The 21,712-nt window shown below is 47.6% G+C and overlaps 1 protein-coding gene across 1 annotated transcript in view; it reads right to left on the bottom strand.

Moving 5' to 3' along the window:
* Positions 1-21,712, bottom strand: part of LOC8030189 (chromosome-associated kinesin KIF4) — a 71,043-nt gene that overhangs the window by 10,307 nt on the left and 39,024 nt on the right. Inside the window, exons 12-23 of the mRNA XM_029994636.2 lie at positions 20,949-21,128; positions 16,510-16,619; positions 16,135-16,282; positions 14,217-14,510; positions 13,832-13,963; positions 12,833-12,944; positions 9,978-10,054; positions 8,566-8,769; positions 7,084-7,173; positions 4,339-4,416; positions 3,861-3,929; positions 224-334 (exon numbers count right to left, since the gene is read on the bottom strand). Of these exons, the coding sequence (XP_029850496.2) occupies positions 224-334; positions 3,861-3,929; positions 4,339-4,416; positions 7,084-7,173; positions 8,566-8,769; positions 9,978-10,054; positions 12,833-12,944; positions 13,832-13,963; positions 14,217-14,510; positions 16,135-16,282; positions 16,510-16,619; positions 20,949-21,128 (1,605 nt within the window). The remainder of the gene's footprint in view (positions 1-223; positions 335-3,860; positions 3,930-4,338; positions 4,417-7,083; positions 7,174-8,565; positions 8,770-9,977; positions 10,055-12,832; positions 12,945-13,831; positions 13,964-14,216; positions 14,511-16,134; positions 16,283-16,509; positions 16,620-20,948; positions 21,129-21,712) is intronic.

Here is a 21,712-nt window from a genome sequence, read left to right as displayed (position 1 = left end):
ATGTTCGATGGCGCGCTCCGGTTCCTGCGCCGAATAGAAGGAAAACAGTGCACTGCTATCTTAGATCCCATTTTTAATAGAAAATTGGGTGCACATCAATCTAAACCTCGGGTTTTCTAGAATGCTCGGAGCCCGTAGATAGAGTTATGACCGTAAACAGACGACCTCAAAAACCACTTTAGCGCCTCTTTAACGACTCTCTCCGGCACGCTCGACGGCTCACCTGGGGGAACATCGGACTGCCGGCCCAGTCCGGGTCGTTCTCGTCATTGCTGTGGTCTTCGAAGCTGTCGTCCAAATCGTCGATCATGGGGACCGGCTCAAGCTTCTTGGGCTGGAAAGGAACAGAGTAAAGAAACGCGAAGCAGACATTGTACAACGTGACCATTTCCAGGAGGCATATCGCATGCTGCAGCAGTACCGCGTCACCCAAACGCGTATGTAGACTATGGAGAAAGAGTCCAGAAGTCAAAATTTTTGCACAGTGCAGACTACCTGCAGGTGCAGACTACAGCCTGCCGACTGTTTTTTCGGACTCCGATAATTCGGTCTTGTTCGATATTTCCGACCTAAAGGAGGAATTGCGACCTACCCGATAGAAATAGTACATATTCACAACCGATGTTTCGGACAGCTTGAAGTCCAAAAGTTTGATTATTCGGACAAAAGCGCTGTGAGCGATCAGCGGGAAACACCACTGGGAACCGGCCATTTCGAATTCTATGTTGGCTGCAAATGGATTGGCTTGGTTTGGCAGCGCTACTTGAGTACTCTCCAGTCCTACTGCTAGGTGACACTATGCTAGCCCTTTTTTTCTATTTAGCTGCACATCATCATCATTATTATAATTTTGATTTGTTTCCTTCCATCCCCCTCGCACCTCCGCCTCACTTTCGCGTCTAGCCTCGTCCGGTGTCCGTGCTCACATCCATTGCCATCCCATCTGTCTTCTTAAAAAAAGAAAAAATGTTTGCGGATTCGAACCTGTGCGGGAAGACACCAAAAGATTTCTAGTCCATCGCCTTAACCACTCGGCCACGACTGCGGGACGAGTAGGGGGCTCTGAGATGTGGCAGTAACTCAAGAGCTGGGGTTTCTGTCATGGATGAAACGTTGCATGTAGCCGCTCAACGTCTATACAGGAGAGGGCGCTGCGGTCAAATGCGTATATAATCGCATTAAACTTTGCATGGATTGGCTCAACGTTTATAGACGCGGTCAAATGCTCGGTCAAATGCTCAACTGCGTATATAACCACGTTCCATACCACACACTCTTTCTGACATGGATGTAAACGAACGAAAAGTCCGGCATGTCCTTAAAGCTGTAATAATGAAGTTGAAACGCAACCCGGAACTCAATACTATCTATGAGCGATAAAAAAAAAAATCTGTACAATCGGCACTACCTATGAACAAAATTAGTATCATCAGCACCACCAGAGCCTCGCCCCAATCAACATCATCCACCACATAGAGATGCGGTCATTTTTCGATTATCCGACATGAGGAAAATGGGATGAATAACTGATTACGGTAAGGACGATTTATATCCTATACAGTATAGACCACTTACAACGTAACCGCTTATAATGCAGGACCGGGTATAACGCGGTTTTTTTAAACCACCGGTTCACCTCCCATAGAACTCCATGTAATTACATACCGCTTAAAATGCAGGCGCGCGAAGGGAAATACCGGTTATACTGCGGTTTTTGGCACAGCCCGCCGACCGCGCCGACGACCGGAGCAGCGAGCTCGCTTCCCTGTGCGACACTAGATGAGTAATACAGATCTTGAACGTCTATGCTAAACGCTGTACAACCCACAGGGTTACTATTCGAGAGATAGGAAACAACGGCATTTGAGCTAGGGTGTTGTGTCTGGGTACCTCAAAAAGCACTTGGACACATTAAATGCCGAGGACCCTTTCGTGATCCCTAGCTCAAATGCCGTTGTTTCCTATCTCTCGAACAGTAACCCTGTGGGTTGTACAGCGTTTAGCATAGACGAAGATCTGTATTACTCAATGCCCCACGATGACCTCATGCGTTGCGTAAAAGAATGCATTACGGACCTCAACGATGAAGTTGCATTTAGGTCCCAATGCGGGATTCCGGTCGAAGGGTTTCTAGAAGTGTTGTCATTTTATTTGGGGGCTACCTTTATCGGGTGGCATGACAAGGTGTATGTGCAAAAGTCTGGGGTGTGCATAGGGTCCAGGGTAGCACCCGTGCTGAGTAACATCTTCCTAGCAAAGGTTGACAGGGCACTTGACGGCCTGTTGAAGGCCCCCGCCAAAAAGATTTTTAGGTATGTCGACGATTATTTAGTTTTCGTCGACAAAGGTAACTTTAGTCGGACCCTTGATTTCGCGCTAAAAACGTTCAAGGAGCAGGGTTTGGGCCTGAGGTTCACTTTTGAAACCCCAAAAGACCAGACAATCCAGTTTTTGGATCTGAGCGTGGATGTGAGCCAGAGCCACGTTTGTTGGTGGCATCATCCCAGGACCACCAAGAATCTCCTTGATTTTAGATCGGGGCATTCCAAGCTCGTCAAAAGAGGCATTGCAAAATCATGTATTCTGTCCGCGGTAACAAAGTCTTGCCACCACAGAGTGGGAGAAAGCCTTGCCGCCCAGGTAGGAATCGGTAATCGCCTCGGCGGCGGAAGCAATAGTGAAAAGCATTAAGAGTGAGGCGCGGGGAAAAGCAGCAACAAAAGTAAAAAAGCAGGTCACAGTCATCCCGTATGTGCACCACATGTCACACGGCTTTAAAAGAGCAGCCTCGAAGTTCGGGGTAGATGTTGTGTTCTCGGCACGTAACAAGCTAAGTAGTATTTGCTCTGCAGAGGAATAGCGCGTTAATAAGGTAGAGAAACAGGGGGAGAGCCCGTGCGGCATAAAACACCGCATTGAGTTCGTGCCATGCACCTTGGGTGTAGTATACAAGATACCCTTCACCTGCGGGAAGGTATACATCGGGCAAACGGGGCGGTGCCTCAACATTCGCCTGCGGGAGCACGGTAGTTCTTTAACAGGTACGGCAAGCTCCCACTTGGCGTTGCACTGCAGGGACTGCGCGTGCACACCGTTACTTGAAAAAGCCGTTGTTTTGTATAAACACAGGAACCAAAAAGCTCGAGAGATTGTTGAAGCTCATAGAATGAAGAAGGAGGGGTCAGCCTGCGTGAGTCAGGCTTCCTTGAATTTGCTGGACAATGAGGTCGAGTTTTTAGATCGGGGATGACGCATATAACATTGTGTAACTGATAGCACCCAATTTTGTGAGGCGCATGCGCATTTACATCGAGATTAGAGAGTCGTGTTGTCGTATATTTTTCTTCGTGGGTTCCTGAGAATAAACCTTTCAGTTGTTAGTCAGCGCTCGTCCTGTCCAGTTCCTTCCTCTGTCCTTGCAAAAATTCGCGCTGTTCCATTATGAATCCATACCAACTCGCCCAGTTATCCTGTTTACTAAGTTGCAGTTCCTTCCCAAATATTTGTGAGTGTGTCTTATATCACACCGACTAGTATGCATTTTCCTGTAAGTATGAACATGAACTGTGCAACATGAACTGTGCGAGCAGCACAACAACTGCTGATAACCTGCTCTTCCTGCGGTGCAGTCCTAGGTGCGGCTGCATGTCCTCAACTGGAAATACTCTAGGCACAGTCCTTTGCAGTACTATGTGCAACTTATAGACGGAAAAATATGGTATACAATGTTTTTTTGCGATCTAACTTTCAGCTCAGACCAGGTACACTCCTCCAAAGTAGAGCTCTCAAATCATTCTGAAAGGGACAGTGCTGAGATAACTGTCCGGCAACAGGTTATCAAAAAGGCCCCAACAACTTACCTTGGCTGGCTTCTTTTTCTTGGCGGAGTAGTCCACCCCCAGCACAGGCCTGGCACCTTGCTTAATCACCTGTGTAAAAGGAAAGCAACATGAGCACGACATCAAGAAATGCAGAACGCACTTAGAGAACAAACGAGAGCTTAATCTTGCCGAGCCCAAGAACAAAAACAAACGCTAAAACCAGTTGCAATAGAGTTTAAACCGCGAAGTCAGTTCACTTAGGTACCCATTTCCTGAAAAAAAGGTCGACTTATATGCGGCAATATACGGTAGGTAGATGATCCCAGCTTGAGAACCCATGGTTCGTTGCAGTCAACACTAAAATATTGAGGTGGACTAGTTGGTTCAACGCATTAAATACGTAGAGTGCAAAGGACAGATGATGACACAAAGCACTGTGCTGCCTTCTTGCTGTCCTTGTCCTTTGCACTTTTCCCGTTGAGCAGTCGACGCATTGAGAAAAAGAAGAAAAACATACCTCCTGAAGTTGCTCCACTTCTTTTGTTTTCCTCTCGAGTTCTTCGTGGACAGTCTGGAGTCGGGAGATCTCTTTGTCCTGCCGCGGCGTGAAAGTCGAAGCAGATCAGTCACGACACCGTCAAAGGCACATAACCCTTTCGGCCAGCCCTGTACGTGCCAATGTTCAAAATTTGCTAGCATCGATTCCCACACAATAGAACCTATCTAGAGGGAACATTGGTGCAGCATAAATATGAATAGAGGGGGAAAAAAGCTGAAGTAGACATGTAATAGAGCTACAGGCATTTGCTGCTGCAGTAGTCATAAACCTGATTTATAAAAAAAAAAAAAAAAACTACAGAAAGGTTTTTTTTTTTACACAGAGTGTACACAATTTGCTATTTCACAGAATGTACCAGTACTAAAAAGTTCGAAATATTTCCACAGAGATTACGAGAGTAAAAAATACACGAGATAAAAATGCAGAGAGAAAGACATTAGCTGAACTTTAAACTGGCAACAATTATTCACATTTTCCCCACCTTTACAAATGCAATACCCTTGCCACTTTACAATGATGCTCCGGAAATATTTCGGGGAGGAGTGGAAGCTGTATTTTCGGTAAACCAAGAGAATCAAGAAGTTCAATAGAAACTCAAACACTGCCTTACTTGACAACTTTTACCAATCAAATCGGGAATGCACAGAGGTGAAAGCAGCACCCTCATATGGCACTCTTTCAAAAATTTAGTGTCGCCATGTCCAGACATTTTGGGTCTATTTGCTCTTTTCACGCTTGACCTTTCTCGCTTTCACATTATATGCTTGCTGCCAAACGTTTCTGCGCTTTCAGATGTCTACTCTGTTTATTGATACTGAAGTACATGCCTAGTTGGTAAGAGAAACTCCGAGGCTTTTCGATGTATCCCACTTTTCTGCCAGATTGCTATGCTTGTTTTGCTTTATGGCCCCAGACCTATTCAGGTTACCATATGGCAGCTTTTTGTCTGGACGCCCGCCAGAGTAAATATCTGGAAATAACAATTTCAGATTTCATTTCATTACTCTACAGTGTATAAGGCAAGCAGTCTCTTCACAAGCTGCACTGGTGTGAGCAAGAAGCTCACACCAGTTGCATGCCACTTTAGAAGGTCAACCAAATCTTTCTCGTTGTGGGGCACTGGCAGAACTCAACTTGCTTTTCGGGACGTTTCTAAATTGCTAATGTAGACTTCAGAGTATTGAGAAAGAAATGCCGCGTGCCACCGTGCGAGGTTTGAGGCCCCTACGGTCACCCAAAGACGAATGAAATACGGCACTTTTACATTTACATTTAGATGTAACTACTTGCAAAGCATTCCATTATTGCCTATACTGCTAAATCTATAAAATAATGTCATTAAAATAAAGAGAAATAAAGACACAAATGCATAGTTGTGGAGAGTGAACCAGCTAATACTACTTATGAAGTCCCGTCCCTGATGAAAAGCAATTTGTTTGCAGCGAGAGACCTTGTACATAAGGAGCGAGCATTTCTTCTCGTCTGTGCCAGTAGTTGGAGACTTCGAAACGCCACAGGAAATGCGAAAATCATTGGTGCTCAAATTGCAAAGGGCACTCTTTTTGCTTTTGTGGTGAGGCACATGGACTTCAATTTGAACCCTCCCTGGCTCTCGTGGTTTGCCGATAAAAAGGCACGGATTGTGGTTGGCGAAAAAAAAAATTAATCTTCAAGACTTCCAAGGTTTTCTTTACGCACTACCAATACAGGTCGTCTTCATCTACCATAATCGTACACGCGTAAATCAGATCCTCGGCGTGCAAGCACTTCGGGAATGCGGTATTGCAACAGCTTTCTGGATGCAGACGCGTTGAAGTTTGGCTCATTGAATTTAATGCCCCCAATAATGCCGTATGCAATTTAAGGAAGCTCTCGATTTAACCAAGTGATTTGCGTTGGATCGGGTTTTAACCGTACACATAAAAATGGTTTAAAGGGCAACTCCGCTTCATTTTCGATATTTAGAAAACTATGTAGCCCTCTTCAGTATCATATAGGAAGACCCCATGTCAAATATTACGATCTAATTCCGTCTCTATATTTAATAAACTGGCCAGCAAACCTTCAAACGAGCCAAGTGACCGAAATCTGCCAACTCTAGCATGCGGCGTGAGGCGCAATCATCAGCGCAGTCAATGCCACGGAGTTGGAGCAGCCGACATTGAGCCACTACGTCAGAGGCATGACTACGTCATTCTCACGTTTTGTTTGTTTTCACTTCTCAGAGCGAAATTGAACGATGACGTCACGAGTTTCTCCTCCCGGTGTTGGCTGACCGGGCGTCCACGTGATCACCGTAACGCGGATGCGCTAGTTTGCGCTGCCATGCGCGCTTGTCGGCCTGTTTCTCCGCTCCCCCTCTCCTCTTTCATCTTCTCCCCTTCCCCCTCTCCCCGGGCCATCACCGTCCACGCCATGCGAAGCGAAGTGACCTGCCCGCGCGTCGTGTGTCCTGTTTCTCGCTCCCTCCCGAACGTCACAAGACCACGTGGTTTAACGTGACGTAGCCATGACTCTGACGACCCGAGACCAATGTTGCCTGACGCAACCGGTTTTGGTATCAGCTGATGATTAAATTAGGATTACACAAATAATATTCCACATTTTGCGAATCCGAAGACGCAGAGTTGTTTAATAGTGCTTTACATGCAAGCCTAAATTTTTCGATATTGAACGGAGTTGCCCTTTAGTAGAGTCCCTTACCTGGATCTCCAGCCGCTCGGCAAGGGAGGTGTCCAGGGTAGGGGTCGTGCCCAGGGAAGTGCTCGCGGAGTGCTTCAGCAGGCACAGCATCTGCAAATGCCAAAGGAGAAAAGACGAATGGTGTCACCGGTGGGAGGCTGCGAGGGAAGCCTCCCGACTGGCCTCAAAATGGCAGAAGACCTTTCGCCACAGTTTCTGGAAAGCACCGCCAACCGTTCCGTCAGATCCACCCTGCCGTGCGTCCCCGAAACGTTGGCGAAATGTGTAGCGGGAGCTGCCACATAAAGGTTGGTCCACACATTTGCATTCGACTCTGACCGACCGCTTACGAGGGAACACGCTGGCACCGTTTATTGGGTACCTCTCGAACACCATCAATCTGTGCAGACTGAAGGTTTTTTGGTACTATTTGCGTGATTATATCTATTCACAATTTATGAAAAATGGTCGCTCATAACTAGGGTTCTGCGTTTTCGGTAAACGCCTAGGAAGTTTCCCCAAATGTGCAAAAACCAAAAAAACTCCAGATTCAAGCTGTCCTTAAAAAAACCAAAACACTTCTTCAAAAAAAAAAAAATTATGAGTATTTTATTTTGTGAAGATGGATGATCAGCGACGCTGTTTAGCACACGACACAGACGTAACAGATTTTTTAACAAAGGTACGAACTATCGCAGGCCCAAAGAGCCGGGGGACACTATACTCGGCGACAACTTTTCTTGGCAATGCAGTGGAAGGTACTTTCCCGCGACCCCTCTCCCATTTTGAGTGTACGCAGGCTCTCCTCCTCCACCATTTACGGGGAGAGGAGGAGAGCCCGCACACACTCAAAATGGGAGGGGGACGTGGGCCTGTACCTTCCACTGCATTGCCAAGAAAAGTTGTCGCCGAGTATAGACATACGCGACGGGACCGCCACCCTGGAAGAGCGGAAGGAAAGGAAACTAGGCACGCAAGCGCTTGGAACGACGTCAAAGAGAGGGCAGTGCAAGCGTAGACATGGCAGACACGGGTCGCACACCAGCAAATCTCTGAGAAACCGTTATTATCTACTCGAGAGTCTACCGATCTTGAAAATGGTGCCTATTGATAACTAATCTACTGAAAATGCATATCCAAGTGATGAGACATAAGCTTTTGCATAGAATGAAGCGATTTTGCATTAAATTCTGGACCCGTATAATTGTGGACACGCACAAAAATTCACGGAACCCTAGCCATAAACAGCTTCGCTGCAAAATGAGATAGAGGTTGATTTTAGTGTACTTTTATCCTGCGAATCTGAATACCACGTTCGCTCTCCCCGAAGATTTAACTAAACGCGAGAATGTAGCGGGACATCACCCCACAAAATTTACCCGACGACGGCACAACACAGCGACTCAATGGCTACACAAACCCAAAGTTCATTTCCGTTAAAATGCATTCTGCATTAAAAAATGTATTGCAAAAGCAACAAAATAAGGCGAAGGGTCAACGTACCCGATCCTGGTGCTCCTTTTCCATGGCCAGGAGCTTCAGCTCCATTGCCTTGAGGTCTCTGTCTTTGCACTCTTGAGCTTCTCGGAGCTTGGCTTCCACCTCCTGGAGCTTGGACTGGACCTCCTCAAGCTTGGCCCTTGAGTCCTCCGCCTCCCGGGTGACCTCGTCAGCCCGCTGGCACGCGCCGATCTCGCGCTCGGAGAGCTGCGAGGACGGCCCAGATTGTACGGGTGTGGCGCAACGAAAGCTCAGTCTTCCGGCAATTGTACTACATGCATCATGGATTTAAAAAGTATGAAGTTCGAACTGTGCAGAAAGTGGACTAGAGGGGCCTTTAAAATATGACATACAATCCTTTCCCGCCATATTTAGCACACGGTGTTCACATTACACTTACCCCATGATCACTTAAAATCCCTTATTGTGTTGCATGAACTCCAGATATCGTAGTGTCAGGCGACATCAAAAGAGGTCACAGGACACTGACATGAAGTTAAGTGGTCATGCAACACCCCGACATTGCATCACATGATCAAATAACCCATAGTGGCACCACCTACATGATTGTCTTGCACGCATATCACGATTTCCTTAAAACTCTTTACAACGCTCTAGACTTAGAAACTGGCCAGTGGCGCCGAGCATGCCAGAAGGATGAGATGCCACTCCGAGGAACAGCACATGAAGAACAGCGTCTATGTCAAGATTTGAGATGCGAGACTGGGTGGCACCCTCTTAGGTGCAAACTGGTCGCAACACTGTATACGTATACAACAGGCGCAAAACTTGAGACAGCACCAATCAATACGCTCGCCTCTGCTATATCATAACAGCTATGTCTCGTTAATATGAATACCTCCGTTTACTCAAGAAAAAAAAAAAATATTTATAATGCAAGTGGATCCCAAAAACCAGACAAAAGTGGATGACTTTACCCAGTTCGCCTTTGAGCTTTGCCTAAATAGCGAGGCATCCAGATTAACAAGACATGAGTGTATCGTATTAGAGAGCGGTAAACAAATGTCAAGTTCAGCACTGTTTGAAGTGTGGGATTAGCACCCACTCGGTGCTGCACTGCACATGCAAACTGGCCTTCACAGGAAGATATTTTTCGACTGAAAATAAAGATCAACCCCTCAATTTTTAATAACAGTTCCCAAAGGAAAGTTAACCTGCATTCGAATAAATACTAGGTTTTCACAGCAGTTTTTACGATTGTTACATTTTCCCGGATTATGCGTATTTTTATGGCGGTCCACTGAAAAAAATGTGTGGTTTCACTGCAGTTCTTTCGATGACAGCCTTCCACCATCTGAGAAAGATGGGAAAAACTGGCAAACCCTTCTTCGTGCCATCCTCGTCGTGCTATGAACGCCACCAATGCCTCACAAAATCAATGGAGGACGACTCACCATTTGGAAGAGGTGCGTCCCGATGAGCTTGCACTCTGCTGCGCAGGCACCCGCAAACAGGTTCTTTGCCCGTTTGTCTGAAACAGAACCGTCCATCTTGGCAGCACTGTTCTGCTCTCCAGCGACACAGCGTGGTTATGTTGCAACAAGCAGCCAAAAGGCACTTAGGGGCCACACGTGCAAATACTTTTATCTCCATTGAACTGACAGCACAGCCGTAGAGCAACATGTATTGAAGTTGGCGTAACGAGTTACAATTACAAAAGCAGTCGCCGACAGATTTTTCGGACGTTAAGGAGGAACCGTGAGCTACCCGACAAAAATGATGCATATTCACGACCGATGTTTCGGACAGCTTGAAGTTTGAAATTTTGATTTTTCTGACTAAATCGTTGCTAGTAATTGGCAATAAAACATCACCAAGAATCCGCAATATTAGATCCTATGTTGGCTGCACATGAATGGGCTTGGTTTGGCAGCACTACTTGAGTGCTGCTAAATCCTATCTCAAGGCGACCCTATGCTATGGCTTTTTTTTTAACTGCATGGAGTCGTCATCATCATCATTTTGCCTTGTAAATTTCGCCATTCTGGAGTCGTGGACTTGGCTGGCTTGGACGTCATGACCCCATCTGTTCGTCTGCCATCGCGAAATTTCGCTAAGAAGCGAGGAAACTACTCTACAATAATGCTAGAAAAGAAGGCAGCGATTCTCAAGCTAATAGAAAGTGACAGAATGCAGGCAGACGCATAACCTGAAGCATGGCATGATCGTTTTTTAATGCGAAAGCATTAGAGCCGGCGGCGCCTGTAACCGCAAAAAAACGCGAAAGAAATGCCCCTTGTCCCATTGGCCGAGCAAAACGGCTCCTAGATAGTCATTGGCAGCCGCTTCACGAGAGCGCTCGCTCGGCCACCGCTCTCTTGTCAGGCGTTGCCGGAGGGGGGTGAGGGACTGCAGCCATTTGTTCCTCTCGGCGCCGTGAAACATGGCGGCATTTCAGGCATTTATATCGTCGGCGGCCGCAACCTCTGCTGTAGCGAAACGTGCCAGTCCACCCCAGTACACCGCAGACGAATTAAGAAAGCGGAAGAACAACAATCATGCTTTCGCAAAATGCTTAGTTGTCCTCAGACTTTTTTTGAAGCCCACTTAGACGTAATAAAGCCCAGTTTTTTAATCTGCTAATTTTTCTGACTGCTCCATTATTCAAATGTTTTTTCGGTTCCTGCAAAGTCCAAAAAATTGGTTGGCGACTTTGCACAGGGAGTTCCCGAGAAAAGAGAACCGCATTTATTGTCCCGCAGAAAGCTCAAACTTTACAAGAATGTGACGATAGTGGCTGGGACAGGATGCGAAAGTTTGAGGATAAGATGTTACCTGGGTCGAAAGTTAATTAGGAAAAATTTAATTTCTGTTGACGATATTAGGCTTGGGTGGACGTTGGCTTAGAAAAAAGAACCGACGTTGTGGAAGCTCGTGGAATTTATATAGGTGAACAACAGTTGCCAGGAAGAAAGAATATTACTTTCTTGCTGAAAAGTTGTTTTCACTGAAAGAGATGCTACAGGCGGCTACAAAGTCGTCTCTCATTTCGACGATATTAGGCTTAGGTGGATGTTGGCTCATAGAGGAAGTTGGTTTTTATAAAGTAACGTCTTCTCAAGCTTTCGCATTCTCATCCCAACTGCCAGCATTGCACCGTCAATGCATACATTCCTTACACGCCCTGTACTCCCTGTACTTCTACAGTAACTCCCTGTACTTCTAAAGTGGAAGACAAACTTCAGCAACTGCTTTTCAGTTCTTTTTTTTAAGAGATACTTTGTAACTTTCTTCGATTAGTACTTACCATAAAATTCCGTTGAGATGCCCTACCCCGAAAGATAGCCGACCCCCATGTTTGGCTTGATTCGCTATATTATTTAAACACCAAAAGATGGCCCACTCCTAATAATAGTGGTGTTGGGATCAATGATTTCCTCAGCATAAATGCCCCAGTTCGCTATGGCTCGACATAAGCGAACATTGCTGACTGGGAAGTACAGTCATCTTTGCTTCGTTGCCCCTCGCCACCATAACAAGCATGGAAGGCACACTACCTAAAAATAGCAATTTTTGTTAAACTTTTCTTGATTGCACACCGAAAGTTAACCCACTCCATATTTTCAGCCGATTGCCTCTTGATGTTAGGTGGGCTATCGCTCCGGGATTTTACGGTAGTTCCCGAAATCTTACTTCCAAATACACACATCCTCCGACCTAACCTTGACAGTGCAGAGTGCTGTCACTGCTTCTGGCTGCACTACCGGCAGCATTCCGAATCTGAACAGTATGCGCAGAGAGCATGATCTCATGATGCAAAACAGGCAGCTTTAACGAGCATGCAGCTTTAACCACCCTTAGAGTTAAGCAGCCAATCGAAGCACACAACTTGAATACTTTTTGCCAAAACCACAATTTATCTCTCAAATGTTTTTTTAACTACATACTCTGCAACACAGTCTAAAGGCAATACGGAGCGCAAATCAGTCTGCTCCTTGCACAGGGGCTGTCATGACGTCAAAACGTCGAGCTCTGATCGGCTCTGATGGACAAACAGTGGGTAGACCTCAATGCTAAGCCACCTTGAGGTCTACCCACTATTCTTCAATCGGAGCCAATCAGACCTCGGCACTCTGACGTCACCGCAACTTCTGCGCAGGAAGCAGACGAACTTGTGCTTCACACTGAAACCAAACTTGGCATTTTTTTTTTCTTTTGGTAGCTTCAGCTGCGACCAAAGGCCCGTCTGGAAGACCTTCGCCGAAATCAACTGCATTAGTAAGGGCAAGGAGGGGCCGAGGCCACCTACCGGCCTCCACGTCGAGGATCTTCTGCTGCAGCTCCCCTATGTGGGTGTTGCGCACTTGCAGTTCTGCCTGCAACTCCTCCAATCGCTCACGCAGCGCGGCATCCTTACTCCCCTACGAGGGAACAAAAACAAGATGTCAGAATGCAACTCTTCACTGACAACTCAAGCTGCTTCTTATTCGTGTAACACATAAAAAGAGAAGGAAAGAAAGAAAAGGAAAGATCGGAAAACGAAAGATTGAGGCGAACCTATCGTAAAACACCGAGCAAGTGCACACGCAAAAGTTGAAGGTAATGTCAAGTAAATGGGGATGTGCACTCTATACATTCGAGCACAAGAGGCACGCAGTGGGAAGGCCCTTGTTCGAACCGAGGCAATGGTATGGGAGCAGTATAGGCCCGTAGCTCTCGAGTGTGAGCAGCTCCGATGGTGAGCAAAGTCAAATATTTTCGGGTTGCATTCCGACTGTGGGCCATCTTGCCTGCTCACGTCGCTCACGGATGCCGAGTCGCCACGACATGGTCGACGTGAAGTTCAGGAGGCCTAAAATTCTGCAGCGGTAGAATTTTAGAGTGAGGAACTGTCGAGTGTGCACATGACACGCTCTAAACTATCCAATGAAGAGTGCAGGGAACATAGACGTCTGTATTATTAACGAGCGTGTTGGTACGATGTACTAGATAACAGAAAGTATAAAACAGAGAGAGGACGAATGTACTCGTCTGTGTTTCGTCCTCTCTCTGTTTTATACTTTCTGTTATCTAGTAGACGTCTGGTCACTCAGGCTTTCGCTAAATGTTTGTGATGCTAGAACGTTCCATGAATGCAAGACAAAATTGCCTAGCAATGTGCCATACATTTTTTTTAGGCGATATCTGTCTAGCCGCGAGACCGCGCAACCGACGAGAGCGAAATAAAAAAAAAAAAAAAAAAAGAAGCATGAGAAATTAGAAATTACCCAAATGTATGAAAAAAAAAAAAAAAACAGCCGCTTCTCACCGGCTTTTGGAGAGCCTGGCGCAGCGAGTGCACCTCGGCTGCGAGGTCCTTGCGTCCCTCGACGAGCGCCTCGACGTGCTGTTCCAGCTTCCGGCTGTCCACCGCGAGGGCAAGCTCCTGCTCCACTGTGGCCTGCAGGCCACAACACCCCGCACATTCTCGTCTTGCCACAAAACCAACGTATCGACGATTGCTCTTCACCACGAGCACACCTCCACCTCGTCTAGCTCTGAAAACAGGGTTCTCCCCAAAAAGTTGAGACGTGGAAATCTCACAATTTTTAGGGTGTTGAGAGACAGGGGAGGGGGCCATTGCTGAAACTTTTGGCGTTTGGCACTTTTAGGGCGGTAGCTATAAAAGGGCCGAACGGGGACGAAAAGCTCACCTTGACGCGAGCGGCCATGTCTCCCGGGGTGCTTGTCTTTCCGGCGGCGACCTGCCGCTTCTGCAGCGCCACCTCGAGGCGCGACTTGGCCGCCAGCGCCTCCTCCATGCGTCGCCGGAGCACGGTCATCTTGAGGCCGCTCTGGCGCTCCTGCCGCGCCGCCTGCACTGCCCGCTGCTGCTCGCGCAGCCGGAGGGCGCGCACCTCGCGGTCCCGCTCCCCTTGGGCTCGGCGGTGCCGCTCCGACTCCTCCTTGAGCTGGCGCATCAGCCGCACCCGCGTCTGCTTCATCTCCTGCGGGAGAAGGGCGTGCAGCAGTGCAGAATTTAATTGCACCTATTTTGGAAAGTTCCCATTTTCTGAACAAATATTAGTGCTATATTATCAATCTTTAACATCTGCACAGACTGAATTTGCATTGAAGTTTATGCTAAAACGACATTGCATAAGTGGATATCTCAGCGCCTCGGAGAGAGAGAAATGTAGCATTTTTAAAATATATGTTGCTAAATATGCGAGACATACAATGTTGAGCCAATTGTTTTACCATAAGCCTAGGAACTTTTTCAACTGATCTATTGTTTTGTTACTTGGTTGCCACACAACGAACACTGACCTTCAATGTGTTGCAAAAGCACTAATAAAGGTTCAATCTAGAAAGTATTTCTAACATTGTATTCTTTGTACTTTGTAGCATCTAGCCATGCATTAAAGGACACATGCAAAGGAAAAAAACTTTTTTTTAACAGCCGAGACGGAAAAAGGATGTCATAAAACAATTTTACAAGGAAGAAAAAAAATTTTTGGAGCCATATTTACAGCACTATACGAATTTGTAGTTGGCCCCCGCAGGCGCCGCAGAAAAGTGGCCCTGTCACGTGGTGCTTGTGCTCTTTCTAAAGCTTCCTATGGCCTCTAAAAGTTACTTATTCATCTTTGTTTGAAGTATGTATAACAAAAAACTAAGATTAATAAATAGCTTTTTGAGCCAGAAGGAAACTCCTGAAAAAGCGCACGCAGACGTGATAGACCTGTGCGCCGGTCAGATGACGGCGGCGGCGCCCCAAAGCACACTAACTTGTGCGGCGGCAACGTGGAGAAACGCATTGAAGCTGCATCGTACAACGCTGAGCGTGCGGCGGTGGCATGACTTTGCGGCGGCGGCGACGCAGCGCGGCAGCGCACAGGCTTACCACGTGACCAGCGGAGGCTCCCATGGGCGCCAACTACAAATTCGTTTTGCACCGTAAATATAGCTGTACATTTTTTTTTTTCCCTGTAAATTTGTTTTATAATATTTTTTTTTCCATCTAGCCTGTTTAAAAAAAAAAAGTTTTTTTCCCTTTGCATGTTTAAGCATAATTTTTTGTTCAAGAAATGTTTTTCTATTGTTTCAGAAAGCAAAGTTTTACTTTTCTTGGAGTACTACTAAGTGGAAAAACTGACCAGATATTTGCAATCATCAAGAAAAGCTGAATGACGGGATATAATGCAAACTTGGCAAAAAATGCAACAGCCTTTAAAGATAAGGGAGCATAATTGGGCGGCATGGGGAAAGTAACACAGTCTGGGTCCGTGTATTCTTTCTACATGTCCCCGCGTCTTATTGCACCACTATTATTCCTGTAAGACATACCGACTCGTCACTACAAACATTGCTACCGAAGTGTGTGAATCTCGCTAAAGAAATAAACCATTCCACAAATTGGCAGCGTCCCTCGCCGCTCCACGAGGTCTCCGCAAAGGACCCTTCCTACATTGCCAGTGAAACACTGACGCAGTACTTTGCGCAACTGCCCTCAACGTCGAATTAGCTGGCCCACTGAAGCGCACTGCGGTAGGCGTGCAAGAACACGAGTCACGGCAACACAATGCGAACTGTACCTTGTGAGTCGCCACCAGAAAAACCCCTTCTCACCAGGATTTCTGCCTTGAGCTTCTTGGCAGCGCGCTCAGCTTCCTCCTTCAGCCGGATCATCTTGGCCTGCTCCTGGACTTTCTTGCGGAGCTCCGCAACGCGCTCTTCCAGCTCCTTGATGCGCTTGCGCCGTTGCTCAGAGATGCCACTGCAACAGAGAACATGGAACGGTTAACCTCGGGCAAGGGCAACCTATAGCAGGTGTTCTCACCCTGGGCTCCTCACACTGGTATTACCTATATTACGTATTAAGATACTTCAATTCTGCTTCACTCTATCCAGTTTGCCGTATCAGAGGGGTACCGCCGTAAAAATTCTGCAGTGCCGAGAAACGCGCTTCGCTAGGGCCGGTTTAAAGGAACAAGAGGGGGTCACCTCTGCTGGGACTTCTTGCTGGCATTGTTGCCAGACACCACCAGGACAGAGAGGTCGTCCCTTTCCTTCTTGAGCAGTGCCACCTCCTTCTCCAGCTCCTTGGTCGTTGCCTGTCGGCGGAGAGGCACACGAGAACAAAAAACACGAGTCAAATTCGAAGGTTTTACGTGCCAAACCGCGAATGGCACCTGGCACGCCCCATCGGAGGACCACTTTAGCGATCTATTGACACAAGGTTGAAATTAGCACCTTTTCCACGATAAGCCTCAATAAGATTGCAGGCAACTCGTTCGGGATAATAATAACCTTAATTTGCACGGAAGAGCGGCGGCCACGCAAAAAGGCAACAGCAGGCAGCAACCCCCCCTCCCCCCTCTCTCTCAAATCTGGCCCTGGGGTCGTGTCATGAACGTATACCAAGCAGGCAACGCTGGCAGTGTCCCCCCCACAAGGAATGTTCTACGCAGCCGACATTGCACTGTTAGATAGCCGGAATAGGTTACAGGAGCTGACCAAGATCTGCGCAGAAGAAGGAGAGCCTCTGGGCCCGAATTTCAATAGGAACAAGTCGGAAATAAGGGTTTAACGAAGAGAAGGGGGAGCCGCTGAAAATTAAAGACGTTTTAATAGAACGCGTAGAGAAGTATAAATACCTAGAAGTAAGGCTGAATGAGGGAAAACAGTACTTAGAAGAACAGGAAGAGAATATGCTAAAGAAAGGAAAAAGGAATGCAGCAGCCATGAAGCGCAGGGCACCATGGAATTACAATAGATATGAAGTTGCTCAGGGAATACAGAAAGGAGTCATGGTATCCGGGTTGTCCTTCGGCAATGCGGTATTATGCCTAAAATCTGAGGTCCAGTCGAACTCAGAGGCCTGGCAGAGGAGCATGGGCAGGCGGGCACTGGTGGCCCATAGGAATACACCAAATGAAGGTGTGCAGGGAGGCATGGGCTGGGCATCTTTTAAGGAGGGACATGGTTCTAAATAATTCCTCAATATTGAGGTTTTCGGTTTTAGAAACTAATTATACGCCCTTGCACTAAATTTGATAACCATACACCAAATAGTTACGTTGATATAAAATATTTTCAACACATTGCAAGTCAGTAACAAAGTAAAGGAGTTCAATGTTTGAATACATTTTTCTCAGTTCCACTTTTTGCTGCAGATTTCATACGAAGGAATCTTGTTCGAAGGTAAAAGTATTCCGATGCCATGATAAAGATGTTTTTGAACTGAAATTCACTGAGGAATTGGGCTATCTACTTTATTTTGCTTTAAGTTCAAGTCCTCTATGAGAAAAATCTATCTTTTCAAAAATTGGCACAGGTCAGATGTGTATCTCACTTTGATAAAAACTCTTCCTGAATTATTTACATTTGAGTTATAAAAGCTAGTCAGCCCCAAGTCTTACACCCTGACTTTATATTCAAGCAGTCAAAATGATGCTTCACAGCTTCATTTGCATATCGTAGATGTCTTAAAGAAGAGCGACACATCTTATGCAGGTATGTAAAGTTGTCCCAGAGAACTGAAAGTTTGCACAGTACACCTACATCAGACGTTAAATCTCCCCTGCAAATTTCATTCTGATCACTTGAGTAGTTTAGTAGTTAAACCTTTAGCCAGTGTCCCCTTAAAGGGCCCCTGAAAAGAAAGAAAAATGTTTGTTTTAAACAGTCTGATTGGGACATGCGTGTCAAAAAATAAATTTAATGAAAAAAATTTTAGTGCAATTATGACGGCGACAGATTTATTTAAAATTCTGCGTGCAAAGTCCATGACATCAGGGGTCATTCTGGAATGACCATCTCAGTCATTCGCCCTTTCCACCTCAACGTGAAAGCATAGCCGATCCACCTCTCCTCCATGCACCTAAAATGCCGAGAGGAAACAAGCGGAAAAGAGGAGACTGCCAACTAAATCGCGTCTACAATATTGCTCTAAAAACATCTTTCCATAAAATTAATGTTTTGACATGCGTGTCCCAACCAGGCTGTTAAAAAACTTTCAGCCTTTCCATTCTGGTGAAGAAGGGAGACTAGCGGAGCTGTACTATGGTGGGGGCGACCTCGAGGACGACGCCTAGTACGTCCTCGAGGACGACGCCTAGGACGTCCTCGAGGACGACGCCTAGGACGTCCTCGAGGACGACGCCTAGGACGACCTCGAGGACGACGCCTAGGACGACCTCGAGGACGACGCCTAGGACGACCTCGAGGACGACGCCTAGGACGACCTCGAGGACGACGCCTAGGACGACCTCGAGGACGACGCCTAGGACGACCTCGAGGACGACGCCTAGTACGTCCTCGAGGACGACGCCTAGGACGTCCTCGAGGACGACGCCTAGGACGTCCTCGAGGACGACGCCTAGGACGTCCTCGAGGACGACGCCTAGGACGTCCTCGAGGACGACGCCTAGGACGACCTCGAGGACGACGCCTAGGACGACCTCGAGGACGACGCCTAGGACGTCCTCGAGGACGACGCCTAGGACGTCCTCGAGGACGACGCCTAGGACGTCCTCGAGGACGACGCCTAGGACGTCCTCGAGGACGACGCCTAGGACGACCTCGAGGACGACGCCTAGGACGACCTCGAGGACGACGCCTAGGACGACCTCGAGGACGACGCCTAGGACGACCTCGAGGACGACGCCTAGGACGACCTCGAGGACGACGCCTAGGACGACCTCGAGGACGACGCCTAGTACGACCTCGAGGACGACGCCTAGTACGACCTCGAGGACGACCTCGAGGACGACGCCTAGTACGACGCCTAGCACGACCTCGAGGACGACGCCTAGCACGACCTCGAGGACGACGCCTAGCACGACCTCGAGGACGACGCCTAGCACGACCTCGAGGACGACGCCTAGCACGACCTCGAGGACGACGCCTAACACGACCTCGAGGACGACGCCTAGCACGACCTCGAGGACGACGCCTAGCACGACCTCGAGGACGACGCCTAGCACGACCTCGAGGACGACGCCTAGCACGACCTCGAGGACGACGCCTAGCACGACCTCGAGGACGACGCCTAGTACGACCTTGAGGACGACGCTAGCACGACCTCGAGGACGACGCCTAGTACGACCTCGAGGACGACGCCTAGTACGACCTTGAGTACAACTTTCCACTCTGGTCAAAAACCAGAGTGGAAAGTTGGGAAAGGTTTGCTCATAGATGGCAGTAGCGGTCCGGAGTTGTGTCGACATATTTGGTGACCGACACGAAACTGGGGAAACTAGCCCTTAACAGCTTTACTGTAAAGAAAACATTTTTCTTTTCAGGGGCCCTTTAAGGCTGGAGAGGCAAACGGCAAGTTGGAATTTGAACAAAGACTGGAAAACAATTGAGGATACATGAGGGGCGAGAAAGGTATATCATCATCTATATACGAAAAGCCTGGACAAAGAATGGAGAAACCGAACCCAAAAACTGAAATTTAAATACCAACAGTCGAGTGCTGAAGCACACCAGACTCTAAGAAAGGAAGTAAAAGCAGCCTGGAGAAAACTGTGGGAAAAGAGAATGCAGGAAAAATTGGTTAACTATGTACAGGGGGCAAAAACAGGAAATAAAGAAGGACCATTGATTTGATAATCCACCAGGGGGGGGGGAACTCATTGTTATTTGAGGCTGGAACGAGAGTATTGGGGACCAGGACATATAGGACAAAGTAGGAGGAAAGGGATATGCAATGTGCCATATGCCAAAGGGGGGACAAGACAATAGAACGCACGGATTCAGCTGGAGCGCTGGTGTTTGCAGACGAAAATAAGATAATGGATGATAAGTGCAATTTAACAAAGGGAAGATTGGAAGACTGGGGCAAATTATATAGAAAAAATTGAACGACATACAACTGACTGACACTGCTGGGGACAGGCGGGACAAAGGAAATTTGGGACTCCCATGTAGGACCAGCCCAAAGTCTCCACCCTTTATACCAGAGGGCCCGGTGCAAAAGCATTGCTGACTAGGTTTGACCGGAGTAAAATTGGCGACTCCTCCTGGGAGGCGGCCCTTTCCGGCACAGAGCTCGATGATCAGCAGCGACTGGTTGAGCAAGCCCTCCGAATCTGGACGGCGAACGGAGCCCTGGAGTAAGGGCACCAACCAGAGACCGCAAGGTCCTTCCACTTTCCGATTAATAAAGTTTACGATGAAGATGATCCTTCAGAGAGGGGAAGAAGCGGGAAGTCGTGTTTTTAGTTTTTTTGCACGATCCCCCAAAGGTCATCCTAACGAGATCGCAAGCCGCCTGGCGAAAGTTACGGAATAACAGGGGGAAAGCAAATTGGCTTAGAAGGGCAAAGGGAGGAATCATACTTTTGGTTCTTAATTTCTAGGCTAGGTGGAGCAAGCTACGCCCGTTAAAAGGGGTACATTCGTTACCATCTATCCATCCAACCTGTGCCACCCACCTGGTACTGGGAGCGCACCACCTCCAGGTGCTCCCCGTTGGCGTGCATGCGGGCAGCCAGGTCCTCCTTGGCCTGGAGCATCTCCCCCAGCTCCGCCAGCTGCCGGTTCATGTCCACCCGCTGGGGCGCCAGCTGGCCCAGGCTCATCTCCAGGGGGCCCTCACCTCCATCACAGTCCACCTGAAACAGGCACGCACAATGCAGCCTTTAGGAGGGGACTGCGAAACTAATACGCGACAGATTTTAGGGGCATCATGAAACAATTCCGGGAACATGAGCACACAAAACAGCATTTGGGGGACTGTCTTGTGCATCCTCACCCCCCCCCCCCCCCCCCCAAAGACAGTCACGGGTTGTTGCTTCAGGTATTGTTTCAGCCTTTTGGGGAAACTGCGATATTGCGACACAAGAAACGAGAGAACGCGAAACAGTCTTTGGGGAGGGGGGGGGGGGATCGTGTTTTGCATGCCAGTGTTTCAGGAATCGTTTCAGTCCTCAGGTGGACTGTGAAACAATACCTGATGCATAGGCACAGGGCAGTCTCTGGGGGAACTGTGAAACAAGCTATGAAGCTGAAGATAGAAGATTTAAAGTTTAATATGGCCAGGGAAAAGAAATGCCTATATTTTGAGGGACAATGAGTAATTTTAGGGAAAGGTAGAAGTGCTACAGCCCCATACTGGTCCGACAGTTTTGGAGCTCCACAGAAACTACCGTATAAACTGAAATATAGGTCGACCCCCTAATTTAGAAGTTGCAAAAAG

Source organism: Ixodes scapularis, unplaced genomic scaffold (genome assembly GCF_016920785.2).
Source record: "Ixodes scapularis isolate PalLabHiFi unplaced genomic scaffold, ASM1692078v2 PGA_scaffold11__112_contigs__length_91849675, whole genome shotgun sequence".
Taxonomy (NCBI): Eukaryota; Metazoa; Arthropoda; class Arachnida; order Ixodida; family Ixodidae; genus Ixodes; species Ixodes scapularis.
The sequence above is the reverse complement of the archived record's forward strand: the minus strand, read 5'-3'. Positions and strand labels throughout refer to the sequence as shown.